At 37.1% G+C, this 23,232-nt stretch overlaps 1 protein-coding gene across 1 annotated transcript in view; it reads left to right on the top strand.

Moving 5' to 3' along the window:
• SPMAP2L (sperm microtubule associated protein 2 like) overlaps nucleotides 1-8,281 on the top strand; it is a 47,066-nt gene extending 38,785 nt beyond the window's left edge. Inside the window, exons 7-9 of the mRNA XM_039845317.1 lie at nucleotides 5,646-5,777; nucleotides 6,696-6,871; nucleotides 8,167-8,281. Of these exons, the coding sequence (XP_039701251.1) occupies nucleotides 5,646-5,777; nucleotides 6,696-6,871; nucleotides 8,167-8,281 (423 nt within the window). The remainder of the gene's footprint in view (nucleotides 1-5,645; nucleotides 5,778-6,695; nucleotides 6,872-8,166) is intronic.
• Nucleotides 8,282-23,232: the final 14,951 nt, after the last annotated feature.

Here is a 23,232-nt window from a genome sequence, read left to right on the forward strand (position 1 = left end):
TAGTCTATTTAAAAATTTAGAATTAAAAATAATCTATTTTTTATTTTAGGCTTCAAATTTAAGTTCAGCTTGAAAGTTATTATTCTATTTATGATCCTAACAGTTTTTAACAATGATTTTTAAGAGTCTTGAATAATGTTTGGTTTGATTTTTTAAACTTAAATACCTTGAAATACTTTAAACTATATTTATAAATATATAAATTTGATTTTTTAAAGTATTTTCTTCAACCATCTACATTAACAAGCAAAACCTTTTCAAATATTAGTTATTTAAAAATCAAATACATTAAACTTATAAATATGGTGAACCTGAAGTTTTTAAATGTGAGAATGACATGGGCTTAAGATTTTAACTTAATGTCATAATTCTAAATTGATCACTCATTTATACATTTCAAATTGCAGTTGTAAGTTTACCATTCTAATAGGCCCAATTCTCTTAAACATGTACATACCTTTGATTTTAATAGTATATATGCTTTTTGTTTTAATAATAATTTAAAATTTACTGAAAAGTTGTAAAAATTAACATTTTTTACATTGGCTTTATCATTCTCTCTTCTCTATGGTGCTTGTTTATTTGTGTTTAATTTCTTTCTGAATCATTTATTATTTTTGAGAGTAAGTTACAGACATCATATACCCCTTTCTCTAAATCCTTCAGTATGTATTTCCTAAAAATGAAGACATTGTCTTATATAACTACAATACTGTTATCAAAATCAGGAAATTTAACATTCATATATCTTTCTCATGGTCCATGTTCAAATTTCATCAATTCTTGCACATATATATTTTTTAAATTTTATTTTATTAGTTTTAAGTATACAGTATATTGGTTAGAAATTTACGGAGTTTATAAAATTATCCCCCTAATTGCTCTTTCTCTCCTCTGGCTCTCCACCTAGCTATTACATTAATGTTAACTGCATTCCCTATGCTGTACTCCTCATCCCTGTGACCATCTATCAACTACTAATCTGTACTTCTTTAACCCTTCACCCCTTCCTCCCAGTCCCCTAACCCCTTTCCCCGCTGTCCGTTACCAGATTGTCTTCTATATTTGTGAGTCTGTTTTGGGTTAGTTTCTTCATTTTGTTCCTTAGATTCCACATACAAGTGAAATTATGTGGTATTTATCTTTCTCTGACTGACTTCTTTCATGCAACATAATAACCTCTAGGTCCATTCATGTCATTGCAAATGGTAGGATTTCATTTTTTTAATGGCTGAGTGATATTCCATTGTATATATGAACCATAATTTCTTTATCCAATTGTCTCCTGATGGGCATTTAGGTTGCTTCCATATCTTGGCTATTGTAAATTATGCTGCTGTGAACATAGGGGTGCACAGATCTTTATGGATTATTGTTTTGGCTTTATTTGGGTAAATACCCAGAAGTGCAACTGCTGGGTCAAAAAGCATATTCATTTTTAATTTTTTGAGAAACCCCTAGACTATTTTCCAAAGTGGCTGTACCAATTTGCAGTCCCATCAACAGTGTATGGGAGTTCCCTTTTCTCCACGTCCTCGCCAATACTTGTAATTCTTTGATTTGTTGATGATAGCCATTCTGATAGGTGTCAGGTGATATCTCATTGTGGTTTTAATTTGTATTTCTCTGATGATTAATGACCTTGAGCATCTTTTCACATGTCTATTGGCCATCTGTATTTCCTCTTTGGAGAAATATCTGTTCAGGTCTCTACCTATTTTTTAATTGGATTTTGTTGTTCTTGTTGTTGTTGAGTTGTATTAGTTCTTTATATTTTTTGAATATTAACCTCTTATCAGTTGTATCATAAGTGAATATCTTCTCCCATTCAGTCAGTTGTTTTTTCATTTTGTTGATGGTTTCCTTTGCTGTGCAAAACCTTTTTAGTTTGATGTAGTCCAATTTGTTTATTTTTTTCTTTTGTTTCCCTTCTTTGAGGAGATATATCCAAAAAGAAATTACTGTTAGCAATATCAGAGAGTTTGCCGCCTATGTTTTCTTCTAGAAGTTTTATGGTTTCGGTTCTTACATTTAAGTCTTCAATCCATTTTGAGTCTATTCTTGTATATAGTGTAAGAAAGAGTCTAGTTTCTTTTCTTTTCTTTTCTTTTTTTTTTTTTTTGCATGTATCTGTCCAATTTTCCCAGCACCATTTATTGAAGAAACTGTCTTTACCCCATTCTATAGTCTTTCCTCCTTTATCATATATTAAATGAGTGTATAGGTATGGATTTATTTCTGGACTTTCTGTTCTGTTCCACTGATCAATGTATCTGTTTTTATGCCAGTATCATACTGTTTTGATTACTGTAAACTTGTACTATAGTTTGATATCAGGTCGTGTGATACCTCCAACTTTGTTTTTTTTCCTCAAGATTGCGCACATACTTCTTCTTAACACAATTATTAATTCTATGATTTGATTATCTTAGCTTATTTTTTTACAGTTAATTCTGAATCTTCTCGGAATTTAAAAATAGCACATGCCCACAAAGGAAGTCAAGTTACTATTACAGGTACCTGAGGTTACTTGCCACTAGAGACTTTAGATGAACTGTGGGAAGTCCTTTTACCTCCATGAATGTCATAAACAGTCTCTTTCTATAGTTAACTTTGTCAGGTTTATAAAACTTAGAAAGGGGGTTGCTTTCATAGCTCACTTAATCTCTTCAGATGTCAGAAACTCCTACTCAGGCTATCAACCTGTTTGAATATTTAAAATCTTTGACTCAATAGATTTTAAATTTTAAGACTCTTATTTTATATCTAGCAGATACCTTTGGTATTATTCACATGTACTTTGGATGTCTCACAGGATTTGTCTGATTTACTGTATGAATTTATGAGGTCATTCTATCAACATGTTCCTCCCCATATTCTCAATCTTGACAATTTTCTGAGAATGAAAATTTTAGAAGTAAAATTACTGGATGAAGTACACAAACATTTTGAGGCGATTCATATAAAATCCCAAAATGTGTTCCAACAAAAATGGTTTTGATTTACATATTTACTTATATTATTTGGGCCTCCTTTTTCACTGTACCCTTGACAACATTAGGTATTATTTACTTTACATAATATTAATTGTATAATAAAAATATCTCATTAATATTTTAATGATTTATTTTTATTTTAAAAGAGTTAATTCCTTAATCTTTTTGAAGTATATTTTTATATAAAATAAGGGTAAGAATCCCCCCCACTATTGCCCAAGACTCTAATTATTCATTGCCAGAATTATTATATACTATAATGTCATTTATACTAGGGCGATGGTTTTCAAAATTGTAGCCTAGATATGGATAAGATTCCTCAGAGCCTTTTCAGTATGATCTGCAAGTTCAAAATCATGCATGCATAAAAGTTTCTTTGAATGTGCAAGATAGACCAATGGATTTCAAAGTAATAGAGTACGAAAAGTCCCTTGACCTAGTTTCAGATTATACATTACAACTGATACTTAAGAAACTACTATATGTCAAGTTTTGTTTGCAATATCAAAGAAGAATATCCACAATTATCTGAAAGGGTATTAAATATGCATGTCTTTCCAACTATTGTGTGATACTGGATTTTCTTCATATACTTCAACCAAAACAACTGTGCTCTGTTAAGCCAGATATTACAAAGATTTGCAAAAACATAAAACATACTAATTTTCTCACTTTATTTGTTTTGGGAAATACAGTTATTTGTCATAAAAGTATTTATAGTAACAGGTAATGGTTTTTTTTTAAGATTAAATGATAAATTTTCTTAAATATCTCAGTCTTTGGGAACCATCGGTTACTTTTAAAAACTTTAAAGGAGCTCTAGACCAAAAAAATAAATAAATAAAATTGGGTTACTATACTAGATTATATTTCTGAATTCTCTATTTGGTTACATTGATCTATTCTTGTGCAAGTATCAGTTTGTTTAAAATATTGTAACATTAAAAATATTTTAGAATGGGGTAGGGTATGAATACCCTTGTTTCTTTTCTTTTGGCCATGATTTTCTTTTTGTCCTTCTAGCCTTCTGCGTTCCTGCTTTGGTCCTTCTCACACATACCTAATAGGTTAAGTTCCTCCTCTGATCATGCTTCCTCTCTAATTTAAAGACTTAATGGTTCTTTGATGGCTATGAAGAATGCCTCCCACATCAAATCTAGTTACAAATGCATTTAAAAGCCTTAATCTTAGCCAGAAATAACCTGCTCAATGCTTCCTTGCCTCTGTGCTCAGACTTTCCTTTCCATCTTCCTTTCTTCATCTTCCCTATCTTTCCTTTTCCTCTACTTGTCACAATCTGATCTGTCTTTCAAAGTTAAATCTCATGTCTCTTTATCCCTGAATCTTCTTGGATTTTTTGGTTCTTTCTTTGAAATCTCTCAAAATTTTATTTATTCTCTTCTATGGGTATCATATAATCTTAATGATTTGCCTATAGGTTTATGGTTCTTCTAAGTTGAAAATTACTTTAAGAAAAAGGATTGTTCTGTTTTTCTTTGTTGTGTCTTACATAATATAAATGATTAAGGAATATTTATCTAATGAATTTAATTAATGAGTGATTGTTTTATTTCCTTTTAAATTGTATGCCTTAATCGAAGACAGTGATTATCATATATTTCTTTGATTTTCCCAGAGCCTGATAAGAGACAAAACTGTATTCATAAGACATACTTAAGATGCTTAATTAGTACTTCACAGTGTTTGTTGTACAGACAGATAGGGCTTTCAGTTTGAATCCCCACTTGCCACTTACTAACTACATAAACTTAAATAAATTGCTGAACTTCACAATACCTTGGTTTCTCCATTAGTGAAATGAAATAAAAATGATACCCCAGGTGAGGAATAAATGAATGCATGTAAAAAACACTTTCAGTGTTAGTATCATCATCGTTTTAAAAAACACGAGAAAAAACTGGAAACACGCCTTGTATATTATTTTTCTACCCATGATTAAAACCGTATTTTATTGTCAGTGAATACTTATATTCCCCTTCAAAGTCTTGTGGTAAATTTTTAGTTTGAATACAAGTAATTTAAGTGGAAGACCATGTAATTTGAACATATCTCCACAATTAAGATAGTGAGGAGTGACATGGGGGACCAGTATGACATTATCTATGGGGATATAGTTCTGCCTTTCTTCTTGGCGTTGGTTTCTTTTTCTTACCTGTTAAACTTAGAAGAGAGCCACTCTTCTAAAATTAACTTTAAGCATGGGGATTTGTGATAATGTGCATTCCAATTCCTAAAGGACAAAAATAGTTGAGAACAAAGCACAGTGCTGCCCCTTACAGTGTTCTCATGTGGTAGGGCTAGGCTGTCCCCTCTTGGCTGAGTTTGTCACTCCGTAAATTGGCATTATCATTGATCTCTTAGACAACATGCAACATTGCCATTTCCTCACCACCTTTAGTTTAACAGTAAGTTCCTGAAAAGTTGGGTTGGAATCCATACAACCTAGTTTGACAAAGAGGGAAATCGATCCTTTCAGTTATGATTGTGGGTTACTGTAAGATTTTCTCATTCTTTCTGCTGGATTTGCTGAGAAGTCTGGTCCAGAAGTCAGGCCATACTCTGGAACCTTGATGAAGATGATGTTTATTATTTGAAACTTACACATACTATTTTATTTTTCTCCTCTAGATTGAAAACAGGGTTTCAATTTCTGCTCAGACTGCTGTCACAGCTCCAAGAATTATAGACCTTGCCCATCCAAGGCTCAAGATAGAGGGTCTATGCTATCCAAGAGAAACATGTGAAAAACCTATCCATCCTGTAAGCTGGCACTGCCTTGGCATCCTTCAGCTCACTTTATGGTTCTTCCTAGGGTGCTATTTTGCCCTTAGAGGGCATTAGCCAAAGTCATAGGAAAAGGGAATCTTGAAAGAGTGGTCTCTGGCAGGAAGGAAGATCTACTTGCAAAGTATGGAAAGGAACTTGGGGGTAGAAGGTGAAGAGCATGAACTTTGGAGTCAGTAAAAGCTGGGTTTGAATCCCAGCCTTGCTACACTAGCTGTGTGGTGTTGTGACAAATTTCCTTAGCTTTATTCATTCAACAAGTATTTGAATGCCTAGTATGGGCCAGGCACCATGCCCAAGGAACAAGATAGAGGGAAATAAAAAGTAAATAGGTAAATAGATAAAATAATGTTATGCAGTGATAAATGTGATGACGAAAATAAAATAGGAAATGAATGACTATGAGAATAAGCTACTTTGCATATGGTAGGCAGGGAAAGCCTCTTTGAAGAAAGGATATTTGACCTGAAACCTGAATGATGAGATGAAGTTAGCTAAGTGAAGATCTGAGAAGAGAATATTTAGTAAAGGGAAGAGTACATGTCAAAGTCCTAAAGTTGGGATTACCTTGAAATTGGATGGGGCAAAGTGAGCAAGGGAAATGTAAAGCTAACAGTTCCCGCTAGGATGACTGTTAAGCTATAATAACAGATAAGGCACAGTGCTCAGCACGGAGCCTGGAACATTCAGTGGCTTCCCTTGCTCTTCTTCCTTGACACGCCTCCATATTTGTAGTGGCAAGTTGCTATGTGAAGGTTGGATCGCACAGGAGCAAGAATGGAAGCAGGGGGACCAGTTAGGAGTCTATTGCAGTAAAGAAATGATTAGAAGTAAAGAGAGGGAGATGTAGTGAAACTTGGAATATATTTTCGTGTCTTTTTGTTCCCACTGTAGATATCCCAAGCTGCCTTGTTTGCCAAGCCTAACCCTCGAATAGTAGCTCTAGCTAAGGCCAAGCCTCTTCATCAAGATTATTTACCTGCTTATGATTCCTACCGGCCAGTATCTTATGCTGCTATCCATTCTGAAGCATCTCCCAGAATTCAAGAACTGGCTAATCCAAGTACAAGGTATGTGAATTTAAGGCTAAGATGGGACATGAAAGGCTGGGGCTGCTACGGACAGAGAAAAGTTGACCTAATAAGACTGGTGAAAAGAATTGTGGAAATATGAGAAATTTTCAAAAGCATCTTTCATATTTGCTACATTTATTGTGAGAAATCTATGGTCTTCTTACTATAAATATAAGGCTACAGTTAAAGGGTTAGTGGACATAGATCTAGGAGATAACTCTGTAAGTGTGGATATGAGATTATCTAGCATAGTTGTTAAGTGAAATAAGTTACAGAACAGAGCATGTAATATGTTACAGTTAGTGCAAGAAAAAAAATACATATGTGTCCTGTATATACTTGTATATGCTTACAATATCTCAGAAGACTATACAAGAAACTAGTAGCAATGGTTATTTTGGGGGGGGCGGGGCTAGGAAACTGGGATAGGAGGAAGACTTACTTTCACTAAATAGGCTTTTGAATTTTTCAGTGTTTTTACATCATGTACATATATGACCTATTCCAAACAAATGAAAAAATACATTTAACGAAGAAGAATTTACCTCTAATTCCTGTTTGTTTTGAGACTTTTTAACTTGCCGGAATCTCAATTAATTTTATTGCTTTCAAGGGGTAATACCTGATCCTCCTTTTTAAGCATCATCAAGAAAATCTGGAGACACTGAAAAAGTTGTGGAAGTCTTGAGCTCAAGGAATGGGAAATATGTTAGTTCTTATATAATATAATATTTAAAATATTTTTATAAGGTGTTTTTCCAAAAAAAAAGTTCAACATCAAATGAAATAAAGCTTATTCTTTGCTCATTAATAATTTTAGTATATGTGCTGACGAAGCAAGCACTGTCCATTGACAAAGGAAAGAGAAGAGTAAGATCAAGTGCCTAAGAGTCTCTTCTAGGGGCAAAATTTCTATTATTTGGTGGTAAAGTACTAAGGGTGGAAACTTCAAAACTTTGATTTCTTTAAGTCTACCACAAGACTGTCTGGCTTGTTTGAACACTACCAAATTATTGAGAAATTTCCAGAACTTACTTTCTGTGGAAAGAGCAAAGGCTTTGGAATTTGATCAGTACACAAATCTGGATTTGAACACAGATCATTTTTGTAATGTCCCTGAGCCTTCATTTTATTATTTGTGTTATGGAGGTCATGATTCCTGTTTCATGAGGTGTTTATGAAAATCAAAATAGGATAATATCATTGTGCCTAACATATAGTGGATGCTTGAGAAATGTTATCCATTTTCTGTTCATCTTATTTCAGCTTGAAATCTTTTTTCCCTTTTTCAGGGCTCCTGTACGTATTGTATACTATGATCCAGAGGTCTTCAACGTCAAGCCAGCTGCTTTGAAAGCACAATGTTCTCAGAGGATCCAGAAGTTGGCAGAACCTCTTAGGCGTTAAATACAGAAAGCCACATCAGTCAAACTCTAGTTATGTATCTAGAAGACATTAGATGACTTAGTTCCCTACTCTGGTACTGTCAGTTTCTATTCCCCCCAGAACATCAAAAACATACGAGACCCCCAGGGAACACCGCTGTGACCTTCAGTTAACAATTTTTGCTGTTACCTGTAATCATGTGTTTAGCAGGTTTGGGGACTCCAGCATGCAATAAAAGAGGAAATGATAGCCTTCCTTATCCTTACTAATAATCCTTGCAAACATCTTGGTTGTCTCATAGCTGTGACTGACTTGGAGAAACACTCTTCCCTATATCTGCGGGTTTTGCTTTTTTTTGTCCCAGTGAGATCCATGTTCTGATTTCCAGTAGCTGATTTCACCTTGGTCCCTTTTCTAATAAGCCCTGAGAATTGAAAACATTCTTTGTGTTACTTTTTCAACATCCCCTCATTCTCAAGACATGATACTGAAATAGTGAAGCCTTTTGGATAAATCTAAATGCTTTTTATAATACATAAATAAAATTTAGAGAACAGGTTACCTTAAATAATCACACCTCCACCAATTTCCATTCCTTTACCCACATTCAGTGTCATTTATCATGAATGACAGAAAAAGTAAGGCATTTGGTAAGAGCCATAATTTCTGTCAAATTTCATCTGCCCAGAGGTTTTTTTTTTATTTAGTTTATTTTATTTTCTCCATGGATTGATATTTTACAAATTAAACTACATTTATGGCATACCTAGATTTACATGAAAATGAACTTATTTGAAAACCAATTTTATAAGTGAATAAGCTCTTAAGGCTTTTGTATTAAGGAGATAACTAGGTGTTATGGAGAGACAAATACCATATAGTAGTTTTTAACTTCAGTTTCAGAATCAGATAGACCTGGGTTTGTATCCTCTATGAATCATTTACCAGGTGTGTGATTTTGAATAAATTCCCTAACTCAGTATTTTTATATAGAGTGGGTTCCAACTGCATTATTGTATAGATGAAATAACATTACCTAATAAAGTATGAATAGGAAACAAATTGTTTAGAAATTTAGCTGCAGAAACATGGCAGAGTAAGAGATGTTCCCAGATCTCTCCCCTTGAAACAACAGTAAACTAAACATCTAAAACTCAACAAAGAACACCCAAACTGCACACCATCATGTCTGAGTGTGGGATCCGCACATAAGAGCTACCACAGGTCAGAACCCCGGGTGTTGGGTGGTGGACTGAGAGAAACAAAGAAGCTGTCTCTCACAGCCCATGGAGCTCCCTGTAGGAGGAGGAGAAGGGTGAAGGTGCGGCAAGTTCCCTGAACAGCCCTGCCTGAAGGAGTTATGAGTTACGCGGCCAGCAGCAGTGTCCAGGCATCAGGGCAGAAAGCAGAGAAGTGGGGACGGCAGAGAAGCGGGGATGGCAGAGAAACAACTGTTGATTTTTCCCAGCCGTGGCAGCCCCCAAACCCCAACCCAGAGGGCCTCTTTTGTTCTTGCATATCCTCTGAGAACAAAAACCACGGAGCCCCAGGGAGTTCTGAGCAAACAATGCTGAAACTGTTGCTAAAACTGATAGGGATGGAGACTGAGGGTAGCGAGAATGATTAAACATCTATAAGGGAAAAAAAGGCATTATTAAAGCTTTATAGAGGATCCAAGAGGCTTAGACACTATCTACTGGAAACCAAAAGAAAAGCATCTTCTTTGAAACAGGCTAAAGAGAGACCTTTGTATAATAAATCTTCTTTCTGGGAAAAAAAAAAAAAAAAAAAGCAGGATACACTTCCTTTAATGCCCAGGTGGATAAATAGTCCATTAAACACCATGAACAACCAAGGTGACAAGGCATCTCAGAAAGATAGAGAAAAATCTCCAGAAAATAAGCTTACAAACATAAAAATATGCTACTTAAATGACAGAGAATTCAGGATGGTACTTCTGAAAAAAACAGTGAAATCTGAAACGAGTTATATCAACAATTTTGGAACTGAAAAAAAACAACAACAACTAGATGAGCAGAATAAGTTCTTGAGCAAGGAGATTGAAACCCTCAAAAAGAAGAGAATAGATCTTCTGGAGATAAAACACACACACACACACACACACACACACTACGAGAGTTGAAAAATGAAATAGCAAGCTTGGGAAATGGTCAACCAAATGGAGGAAAGGATCAATGATATTGAAGACAGAATTCTAGAAATAAATCAGAAGGAAGAAGAGAGAAACTGAAGAATGAAAAATAATGAAAGAGAAATTCGAGAACTAGCTGATATCAGCAGGAGAAGAAACACAAGAATAATGGGCATTATTGAAGGTGAGGAAAAGGAGCAGGGACTAGAAAGCATTTTCAGACAAATAGTTGATGAGAATTTCCCAAATCTAAAGGATGAGCTGGAGTCTGGAATTAAAGAAGTCAACAGAACATCGAATTATCTCAACCCAAATAGGTCTTCACCAAGACACACTGTATTAAAATTATCAAAAATCAGTGACAAAGATAAAATTTGCAGGGCAGCCAGGGAGAAGAAGACGGTAACTTATAAAGGAAAACCCTTTAGATTATCATCGGACTTCTCAGCACAAACCTTACAAGCCAGAAAGGAGTGGAATCAAATATTCAAACTATTAAGTGAAAGGAACTATTAGCCTAGAATAATGTATCCATCTAAGCTCTCCTTTAGATATGAAGGAGAAATTAAGACATTTCTAGACATACAAAAATTGAGGGAATTCTCCATTATGAGGCTTGCACTACAGGAAATACTGAAAGAAGTCAGCTCACCTAAAATAAAATGACAAAAAAAAACCCCAAAACCCAAAAACATAATTAGGAGTAAGGTGACTATCAGGCAAATAGAAGATGAGGAGTGCAACCCTTATTAAGACAGGACATTATAAGCTTAAACAATAAGAAGGGAATTGCTATAGCAAGTAGTAATGAACATTCAGCATACATAGGAACAAATTTAGACAGCAATGACCAGAAAGGGAAGGATTCAGAGATCCAAATTCACAAAGGGGATTGGAGATAAGGCACATGTAGAAGAAAATGGATAACTGTATATATATGAGTATCCTTTACATACTCATAATGGTAACCACACACCAAAGATTCAGAACTGAAGTATATGACATAAAACAAGAAGAACCAGAGAGAAAACCCACAAAAGCCAACCAAAATAAAGAAAACAGAAACACAAGGACAAGGAGGCAATGGAAACACCGAGCTATCAGAAAGCAAAAGATAAAATGGCAATAAGACGACCTCATATTTCAATAATCACTCTAAATGTAAATGGATTGAACTCACCAATAAAAAGGCACAGAGTTGCAGAATGGATCAAAAAATCAAACCCAACCATATGCTGCCTCCAGGAGACACAGCTCAGCTCCAAAGACAAATATAGACTCCCAGTGAAAAGGTGGAAAATGATGTTTCAAGCAAATGGCATTCCGAGAAAAGCAGGAGTAGTGGTACTAATAAGACGAAATGAACTTCAAAATCAAAAAGGTAAAGAAAGATACTGAAGGACACTTCATAATGATAAAGGGAATCATGCACCAAGAAGACATTACTTATTGATATCTATGCTCCTAATCAGGGAGCCCTGAAATATATAAAGCAATTACTAACAGAACTAAAGATAGAAACAGACCAAAACACTATCATAGTAGGAGACCTAAATAACCCACTATCGGATATGTACAGATCATTCAAGCAGAAAATAAGGAAATAACATCCTTAAATGACACATTAGACCAATTGGACATAATTGACATTTACAGAGCTTTCCATTCCAAAACAGCTGCTTATACATTCTTCTCTAGTGCACATGGAACATTCTCAAGGATTGACGACATACTGGGATACAGAGATCACAGAGACAGCCTTAACAAATCATACCAACCATATTCTCTGATCATAATGCTTTGAAACTAGATATTACTGCAAAAAGAAAGCAGGGAGAACCACAAATACATGGAGATTAAACAACATGCTACTGAAGAATAACTGGGTCACAGAAGAAATAAAAACAGAGATCAAGAGATACATAGAAATGAATGATAATGATAGTACAACATATCAAAACTTTTGGGACACGGCAAAAGTGGTCATAAGAGGAAAGTTCATGTCATTACACACCTAACTCCAAAAACAAGAATGAGCCCAAATAAACAACCTAACGCTTCATCTTAAAAAACTAGAAAAGGAAAAACAAATGAAGCCTAAAGGCAGTAGAAGGAAAGAAATAATCAAAATTAGAGCAGAATTAAATGAAATTGAAAACAAACAAACAAAAATGATAGAAAAAATAAATGCAGCAAAGAGCTGGTTCTTTGAAATGGTTAATAAAATTGACAAAACCCTGACTAGACTCACTAAGGAAAAAAGAGAAAGGACACAAACAAAATCAGGGATGAAAGAGGGGAAATTACTACAGACATCGCAGAAATGCAAAGGAGCATACAAGAATACTACGAAAAGTATATAACATCAAATTTAATAACCTAGGAGAAATGGACTAGTACTTAGAAAAATACAACCTTCCTAGACTGAATTGAGAACTGGAAAATATAAATAGAGCAATCAGCAGTATGGAAATTGAAACAATCATCAAAAACCTACCAAAAAGTAAAAGTCCAGGACCAGATGGCTTCACCAGTGAATTCTACCAAACATTCAAAGAAGATTTAAAACCTATTTTCCTCAAACTTTTCCAAAAAATCAAAGAGGAGGCAATACTTCCCAACACATTTTATGAGGCCAATATTACCTTGATACCAAAACCTGGTAAAGATAACACAAAAAAATGAAAACTACAGACCAATATCGCTCATGAACACAGATGCAAAAATCCTAAATAAGATACTAGCGAACCGAATACAGCAACATATTAAAAAGATATACACTACAATCAAGTGGGCTTCATCCCAGGGTCACATGGATGGTTCAACATATGCAAATCAATTAATGTGAATCACCACAAAAACAAATTAAAAAATAAGAATCATATGATCATATCAATAGATGCAGAAAAAGCCTTTGACAAGATACAGCATCCATTTATGATCAAAACACTTAACAAAATCAGTATAGAAGGAAAGTACCTTAACATAATAAAGGCCATCTATGACAAGCCCTCAGCCAACATCATACTTAATGGTGAAAAACTAAAAACCTTCCCTCTAAGATTAGAAACAAGGCAAGGTTGTTCACTATTGCCGCTGTTATTCAATATAACATTGGGGGTCCTGGCAAGTGCTATTAGACAAGAGAAAGATATAAAAGGCATCCAAATAGGAAATGAAGAAGTCAAATCGTCGCTATTTGCGAATGACATGATTCTCTATATAGAAAACCCTAAAAACTCCACAAGAACACTACTAGAAACAATAAACAAATACAGTAAAGTTTCTAGATACAAAAATCAATGTTCAAAAATCCATAGCGTTCCTATACTCTCATAATGAAGTGTCAGAAAAAGAAGTGGAAAAAATAATTCCCTTGGCAATTGCAACAAACAGAATAAAATCTAGGAATAAATCTAATAAAAAATGTGAAGGACCTATAAAATGAAGACTATAAAACCCTATTAAAAGAAATTGAAGAAGATACAAAGAAATGGAGAGATGTTCTGTGTTCTTTGATTGGAAGAATCAACATAGTTAAAATGACCATATTACCTAAGGAATTATACAGATTTAATGCATTCCCCATCAAAACCCCACCGGCATTTTTTAAAGAAATAGTACCAAAAAATCATTAGATTTGTAGGGAAGCTCAAAAGACTCCAAACTGCCAAAGCCATCCTGAGAAAAAAGAACGAGGCTAGAGGCATCACTCTGCCTGACTTCAAATTATACTACAAAGCGACAGTAATCGAAACGGCATGGTATTGGCAGCAAAACAGACACACAAACCAGTAGAACAGAATTGAGAGTCCAGAAGTAAACCCATATTTATACAGGCAAATAATTTTTGATAAAAAAGCCAAAAACTTACAATGTGAAAGGAAAGCCTCTTCAATGAATGGTGCTGGGAAAACTGGAAAGCCATTTGCAAAAGAATGAAACCAAAATTAACTCAAAATGGATTAAGGACCTGAATTTAAGACCTGAAACAATAAAATGCGTAGAAGGAAACATAACTAAACTCAAAGACTTTGGACTTAAAGAGGATTTTATGAATTTGAACTTAAAGGTAAGGGAAGTAAAAACAAAAATAAATGAATGGGACTACATCAAACTAAAAAGCTCTGCTCAGCAAAAGAAATCGCCAACAAGGTAAAGAGACAACCATCTGAATGGGGAAATATATTTGCAAGCAACACCTCCGATAAGGGCCTAATATCCAAAATATACAAAGAACTCATAGGACTCAATAACAACAAAAAAAACCCAAATGATCCAATCAAAAAATGGGCAGAGGATCTGAACAGACACTTCTCTCTAGAGGACATACAAATGACCAACAAATATATGAAAAGATGCTCAACATCACTAGCTGTTAGGGAAATGCAAATCAAAATCACAATGAGATACCATCTCACACTTGTTAGAATAGCTGTTATCAATAAGAGAAGTAATACATAAGAAGTGTTGGAGAAGATGCAGAGACAAAGGAACCCTCATACACTGCTGGTGGGACTGCAAATTGGTACAGTCACTATGGAAAACAGTATGGAGGTTCCTCAAAAAACTAAGAATTGATCTACCATATGATCCAGCAATCCCTCTAAGTGGGTATTTACCCCCAAAGACTTGAAAACCCATATCTGAAAAGATGTCCAGGACACGGAAGCAACCGAAGTGTCCTATGATAGATAATTGGCTAAAGAAGCTGTAGTACATATATACAGTGGAATATTAGTCAGCTATAAGAAGAGATGAAATACTGCCATTTGCTACAACATGGATGACTCGAAATAATCATGCTAAGCGAAATAAGCCAAACAGAAAATGTTGAAAGTCACATGATATCACTTATATGTGGGATATAAAGCAACAAACAAACAGGACAAACAGAGACTCATGGACATGGACTATAGAGTAGTGGTTACCTGAGGGTGGGACTGGGGGAGAGGGGAAGTAGACGGAATAAAGGGAGTCAAATATGTGGTGACAGAAAGAAATCTAACCTATGGGAGGTGAACACACAAGTGTAAATATATATATGCCTTACTGTTAAAGTGTACAGTTAAAACTTATTGGATTTCGTTAATCAACGTCACCATACAAAATTAATTAATTAATTAAAAAATTAGCTACTTTCGCCTTCTAAGGAAGGAGCGGAATAATTCATGTCTCTGAGAAATCACGTCTCTTTATGGCTTCATTCATATATTAAATGAATGCTTTTTGGGTGTCTTTGCTCTGTAAGGCACTGTGTTAGGCACTAGTGATATCATAAGCCAAACACATGACTCTGCTTTCATGGACTATTTAGCCAATTGGGAGAGATGTATGTAATTCAAACATTGTCAAGTAAATGTAAAATTACAACAGTGGAAAGTGCTATGAAGGGGAGGTTGTAGTGCTAGGAAATAACGGGATAGAGAACTGACTCCCTTGGGAAGGGAAGGGAAGGCATCTCTAATGCAGGGACAATTGGGCTGGAATCTAAAAACTAAGTAGGGTTAACTAATCAAAGAGGAGACAAGAAGTCAGTCCAGGTACTGGGAACATGTGTTTAGTGGATATTTGCTGAACTGTGGGGCCACCTTACATCCATTCCTCCTCTTTCTGGTTAGAACTCCCAATTTTATTTGAGGAATTACTTCTCTGTATTGTTTAAAGCTTTATTGGGAATTTCGTTCAAGGTGTCCTGGCCAAGGGATGGGCATGTGACCCAAGCCAACTAAGCCTTTCGAACTGTTCTCTAGGGCTTTGGATTTGAATTGTAAGCAGAATGGGGGTAGGTGTGGGGTATAGTTGGAGTTAATATTTTCCAGTAGTGGTGCCCTGATGAGACTTCATTTTGCTCTTACTACTTGTGTTCCTGGAGTTATTACCCTGGCTCTGACTTTGGCCCTTCCCCTATTTCTTTGACTCAAGAGCTGCCCACAGCCTTCCAGTAAATCCCCCGTAGCAGGTGGGCAGATGTATCAAGGACTAAAAGAAGGTCAATGAGACTCACACTGAAAGACAAAAGAGCTTGAATGATGCAAGAAGAGGCAGAAGGATGGTAGCCAGACCCTGCAGGGCCCTGGAGGCCATGTTAAAGATTTTAGTCTTTAGCTTAAAACCAATGGGAGTTGTTAATATAATTTAAGCAAAGGGATAATGTAATCATGGTTGCTTTTTGAATAAATTACTTTGACAGGTACACTGGGGAGGAGGCAGTGGAGATAGGTAGACCAAGTTAGGAGGCTATCTACTAGATCAGGTGAAAGATGAAAATAGTTTGATGGTACCATGATGGAGAGGGAAAGAAGTGACAGATCTGAGAGATATGTGGGGAGATGAATATTTACAGGATTTGGTGTTGGATTGCATGTGGGGTGGGGGAGAGGGAAGCATTCAAGATAATTCTGGATTCCTAGTATATAAAACAAGATTGATAGTGAGTGTCTGAATATACAAGTGGGCAATAGGCAGGCCATATGTAACAAAAAAAAATTCGGACTCACAGCCTCTGCAGTAACCAGGCCAGGAAGCCAAACCACAACCTCTTCAGCAGGTCAGCCTGGAAGGGTCAGGATCTGGTCATCGGTCCTTATTGATGCCTTTTGTTTGCCCCTAATTCCAACAAAAAGTGGAGTATACTCACTAAGCCAGTCACATAAGATGCCCTGCTTCTAGTTAGCTCATCCCCAACTTCTTCAAGCCAGCAGCCCCTAATCAGAATATTCCAAATCCTTCTCTCCCTGCCTCCACTCTAAAGCTTTCTTACTCCTCTGCGGGCCTTTAAGACTGCCAAATGCAAGTGATGGTGACTGACTCCCTTGCTATAGCAATCTTTGTATAAATAGCCTGATGTGTCCTCATTTGGGTGATCGTTCTTTATTTTCACTCTAGTGAGCCCTTCATTGATGTAGGGAGCACTGAAAGAGGACCAGAAGAGGAGAGAGGAGATTCTTGTGTTCAGTTCTGCACACTTTGATTAGAGGATGCCTTTGAAACATCTGAAAGGAGATGTCAGGTGCAAAGCTGCATTATGACTCTCATGAACCTCAAGCACTTTTGCTTTTCTGGGTCTCCTTTCTTCCTTAATATAATATTTAAAATTATACTTTGTGACTGCATTGGTATAAAGATGGACATATTCATATTACATATCATAACATTTTTAACTAAAAATTTATTTTTTCTTTCTCATTTAAAAAAAGCATTTTTGTGCGCTCCTAAAAATATTGTGGGCTGTAGGCATTGTGCCTACTGTGCCCAATGGGGCAGTTAGTCCTGTTAAGGTAGGCAGTTGTTATATGGGTCTGTGTCGGAGCAATGAGACCTGAGATCTGCTGGAGATAATATGAATGTAAGTCATCTTCATTAAGTGTCATTGAACCCCAGGTGGGAGAGTATGAACCCTGAGTTGACATTTGCTGATATTAAAGTTTGCTATTAATTATATTTAGGAGGGTATTGGTATGGTGGTTATGCGTTTAAAAGCAGTTCTTTTAGAAACGGATGCTGAATATTTGGAGTTTGCTTTGCAATAATGCCGACAGGTTGAGTGGATGAGGCTACAGATGAAACGACTCATGGTTGTGAGTTGGTGACTGTTGAAATTAAGTGATGGGAACCCAGAGTTCATTTTAATGTTCTCTTTTCTATGTATGAAGTTTTACATAATAAAGTGCAAAGTGGGAGCAGAGTGAAGATGGACAGTTGCAGGTCTCAGAGGAAGCTTGAGCGGCCTGAGCAATGCAAACCCGCCCCCGCCAACACTCTGCACCTTCAGTCAGGTCTGTTTCACTCTCAGATATTTGGTGTGAGAGCTGTTTAAAGGGGAAAATCAAAGCAATGTATCTGTATTCCATGTCAGGGGACAATGTGGAGGAGAAATAGCACATAGAAGACGCTACGGTAATTTATAATTTGATAGAAGTAGGACTGTGGAGTTAACAACTCACAAGGAATAAGGAAAATAAGATAAACTGTGTTCCCACCCCAAATCCAGGGGAATGGGAGGGACTCAGGACTTTTCATCACACTTACGGCAGGCAAGGAGTTTCAAATCAATTCTAATTTAATTTTCAAAGGTCAGGATGCCTCCATTGACTTCTGGGTTGCAAGTGCTTGACACACAGTATATGAAGAATAAGTGAAAAATACTTTTAAAAAAGAAAAGATAAACTACAAAGGTTGAATTCAAAAAAGAAGAGAATAAATTGGAACAGAGACAATGTTAAAGATTTGTTTGTTTACCTTCATTTGGTTGAAGGAAGGAAAATGTCAACATAAATGTTAAATGGCCTAATACTGCTCCCATGGGAAGGAGGAGATGGGAGTGTGTGAAGGCGGAAGGCGGGAAGTTCGTCTCCAGGGAATTCTGACATACCACGTGGAAGCGGGGGCAATGGGAAATAAATGTTCTTCCCATAACCCTCCTCGCTGGGTTCTTGACAATCATTGTGAAGTACTTAACACAGTTTCCAGTACATAGTAAGTGGGTTTTGTCTTTTAGTCATTATTAGTGGATATTGATAATATCCACTAATATTTCTGGATAAGGGAGTTTACTTCCTCTGGTGATGCCAGTTACAGTCCTAGTGAAAACACAATGCTTCTATCAAAAGGTAAAGCCTACTTTCCCATTCCTTGAATCTGGGCTGGCCTGAGACTTGCTTCGACCAAGGAAACAATGTGAAAGTGACATCGTTGTCTAACCTCTAAGCCCAGACCTCAAGAAGCCTGAGGCTTCTGCTTTTGCCTTCTTGGAGTGCTGCTCTAGGACTGCATGGGAAGAAACTCAGCCTCCTTAAAAAACTACATGGAAAGAGGGGCCCAGCCCTTCCAGATCTCACCTCTGAGGCCAGCCTCCAGTTTACCCTTTGTTGAATGCATCCACATGAGAGAGCTAGCAAGACCAGCAGAAGGACTGCCCAGCTTACCCGGTGAATTTTCAGAAAAAAAAAATAGGTTATTGTTTTAAGCTACAAAGTTTTGGGTTGGTTTGTTAAGCCACAGTTAACTGAAACAGGTAATAAACTGGCAGAACAATAGACTGAAGCCCAGTGTTGGGTAAAGACAGAAGCAAGGGCAATGTTCTGACTTCAGCTGGCTGATTTCCACAGATTCCTGAGTATCTCCCTGGTTTTCGTCTGCTAAGAGAGAGCAGATAGATATTTCTCCCTCAATTAGGTGTTTTAAGCCCCTTTATCAACTTGTGGGAACCAACCCACAGCAGACGCGAACTTAAGTGACGCATGGTTGGCCAGCAAGAACCTGCATGAATTGAGGCAGAGGAGTGTGTTGATTTTTCCGGAGAGTTTTGCTTCCTAAGGACCTATCTGAAGAGGTGATGTTCCACAGCCACTGTTGGCAGCAGAGACATACCACAGACAGTAGGGAGAGGGAGCCTGAAGACACATGTTCTTTCAGTTTGTGTTGATTTTTCTTTTCCATATGGAGGGGCTGCCAGGTGACAAAACTTCCCCACCCATAGCAGCATGCATCTGCCTGCTGCCTGCCTGCCCTCTGTTGCCAAGGTGTGGTCTGCTAGAACTTCCAGGACGTTGGGCATCCTGGATTGGATTGCAAAATAGGGCAGGCATAAGGCCGGGTACTGAGAAACGGAGATCAGGGGTGCAGAAAGAAACAGCTAAATCTTCTGTGTGAAGTGAGGAGCAAAGTCACCTTGGGAACCCAGTGACACAGTAGTTGTGGGAAGGCAGCTGCTCTATGAAAAGGGCAAGGACGGCTGTGGTTCAGGCAGGTGGACATCAAAGGAAAGCAGTAATAGATACCAGGTAACACATCTCTTTTGTGTAATGATCTAGATGGGCAGGTGTGCCATGGGGTTTAGATAGTTTAAAAGCACCGTAGTCCTGGCTTCAGCAATCTTAAAGCACAGCACTGGGCAAGGAGCCATCTGAAATTCCAGATTCTCTGAGATTATTACCACATGGTTGACCATTGGTAGAGAAAAACTAAGCGACTTTATTATATGATTTCAAATGTATAGGGAGGCACTTGTAAACATATGGCTGGGAATGTACTTTCTGGAATCAGAATGGCAGGATTTGAACTCTGGACCCACCACTTACTAGCTCTGTGTCTTTGGATAAATTAACTAACCTCTCAGGGCCTCAATTTCCTCACTTGTAAAATGGAGGTAAGAATTGTTTTGTCAAATGCTGCTCCTGAAATAGCTTGTGGACAAAGCAAAACTGAGTTTATAGCTTACTGAGATAAGGGAACTCTGTTTCTACAGAATCTTAGCGGCATCTAGTAAGGAGAGGGCAGTGGTGGGGCATTGATGAGTTAGGGGTTTGATTAGGATTCAGCAAGAGATTGACAGACACAGCAAGACAAGGATTTCCAAAGGAGCCTTGAGAATTGATGAGACCAGCGGAGTACTTTCAAGACAATAACAAAGTTATTTGTAACTTCATCTTCCTGGCCAAGAGTTTTCTAAAGCTGTGTGGCTGATGGCAGAGGGATAATAAAAGTCATGTTAATATAGACAGTAAACTGTGTGGGTATAGATGGTTTAAGTTCAAGTTCTCCCAACTTACCTCTAGCGTTGCTGTGAAGATTAAATGAAATAATGGATGAAGAGCTCTAAGTACAGGCCCGGTATGTGGTAAATACTCAATGATTATTATCATTAGTAGTATTATTTTCTTGTCCAGCACCCACCTCTCTTGCTAGTTTGCTGATGTATAAAGTTCCACCTCCAGAGTTCTTTCCTTGTAGCCTAAGGCTTTATCTCTTTTTAAAATGCAAACAGGCAGAAATGATACCTCATTAAACTTAAGCATTTACACCTCAGCATAGAGGAGTTTGTAAAACCCTAAACAGGGAGCCTGGACACTTTTTGAATATAAGCTTTACTAACCCCTTGGGGGAATGGCACCATACATCCGTAAGCTATTCTGGAGGGGCCTTGCACCTGTCCAGTTCCAGGCAAGACAAAAGGACAACAGTTCTAGATCCAGAATGATTCAATTTCTCTCAATCTGGTGGATTGGGCTGCTCTGATCTATTAAGATGTTCTTAGCTCCTTGACGTTTGGGCTTGCTCAGTATAGCAGTCAGGGTTCTCCAGAGAAACAGAACAAGTAGGAGATTATCTACCTGTCATCTATCTATCTATCTATCTATCTATCTATCTATCTATCTATCTATCTATCTATCATCTATCTATCTATCTATTATCTATCTATCTATATCTATCTATTTATCTATCTATCATCATCTGTCTGTCTACCTACCTATCTATCACCTATATCTTTCTTAATAAGATTTATTATAAAGAATTGACTCATGTAATTATGGAGACTAAGTTCCAAAATCTGCCATCAGCAAATTAGAGACCTAGAAAAGCCGGTGGTGTAATTCAGTCAGAGTCGAAGGCCTGAGAACCGAAGGAGCCAGTGGTACAAATCCTGGTCCGAGGGCCAGAGAAGATGAGATGAGAGGTCCCCTCTCAGGCAGTGAAGCAAGAAAAAATAAAATAAAATAAAAAAGTAAATTCCTTCATTCTCCACCTTTCGTTCTATGCAAGCCCTGAGAGGATTACACGAGGCCTATCCACATGGGGGTGATCTACTAAGGGACATCTACTGAGTCCATAGGTTCAAATGGCTAATCTCATCTGGAACCACTCTCATAGACTCACCCAGAAATAATGTTTAATCTCAGCATCCCATGGCCAGTCAACTAGATACAAAATATTAACCATCACACCCAGTCACAGAAGGGAACTGGGGTTTGCAGGTGGAAGAAAGGATGCTTCATTATATCTAGAGAAGGAATTCAGTTTATTCTTGAAATCACACATTACCAGTGAAGAAGCTACTTAAGCTAGGGAGTTAGGAAACTGCCTTAGTTTATCCCAAAGTGCCTGCAATCAGTTATCTCTTCTGCAGATTTCTACATTAAGCCAACAGGCTCTAGACCTGGGGATCTTAACCATCGCTGTACCTTACAGTCCATAGGGGAGCTTTAAAAAAATGCCTAAGCCGGCTCTGCCCTTGCTACTCCTGCCTATCCAATCCTCAACCAACTGGATCAAAATGTCAAGGTGAGGCCCAGGCACTGCTCTTTCTCAACAGTTGCCCAGAGCATGCTGATGTGCAGCTTGAGAACTACTGCTCTAGATCAGTGCTACTCAAACATTAGCTACATAAGGATCACTCAAAAGACTTGTTAAAATACAGATTTGGGGGTTTCACCCTCCTCCCTATGAGAAATTCAGTAGGTCTGGGTTGGAGCTTGAGAATGAGCACTTCTAAGATGCTCCCAGGTGATATTGATGCTATGGATTAGTTGCTAGGGCTGCCACAACGAAGTACCACAGACTGAGTGGCTTGAACAACAAATTTACTTTCTCACAATCCCAGAGGCTAGAAGTCCAAGATCAAGGTATTGGCAGGGTTGATTTCTTCTGAGGACTCACTCCTTGGCTTATAGTCATTAACCTTCTCTCTATATCTTCACATAGTCTTTCCTCTGTGCATGTCTGTGTCTAAAATTCTTCCTCTTAAAAGGATCCCAGTCATGTAGGATTAGGGCCCACTCTAATGAACTGGTTATTAACTTAATTATCTCTTTAAACTCTGTCTCCAAATACAGTCACATTCTGAGGTAATGGGGATTAGGACTTCAACATATGAATTTTGGGAGAATACAATTCAGCCCCTAACATTTTGGACCCCACTACTTTGAGTAGCTAGGGTCTAGATTCCACAGATCAATGAACCAGTATACGTTCACCCATTAACAGTCATTTATAGGAAGTATGATCTACTATGGCTTCTTTTATATACTCCTTTGATATT

The sequence above is a fragment of the Pteropus medius genome, unplaced genomic scaffold (assembly GCF_902729225.1).
Source record: "Pteropus medius unplaced genomic scaffold, Ma_sr-lr_union100, whole genome shotgun sequence".
Classification (NCBI taxonomy): domain Eukaryota; kingdom Metazoa; phylum Chordata; class Mammalia; order Chiroptera; family Pteropodidae; genus Pteropus; species Pteropus medius.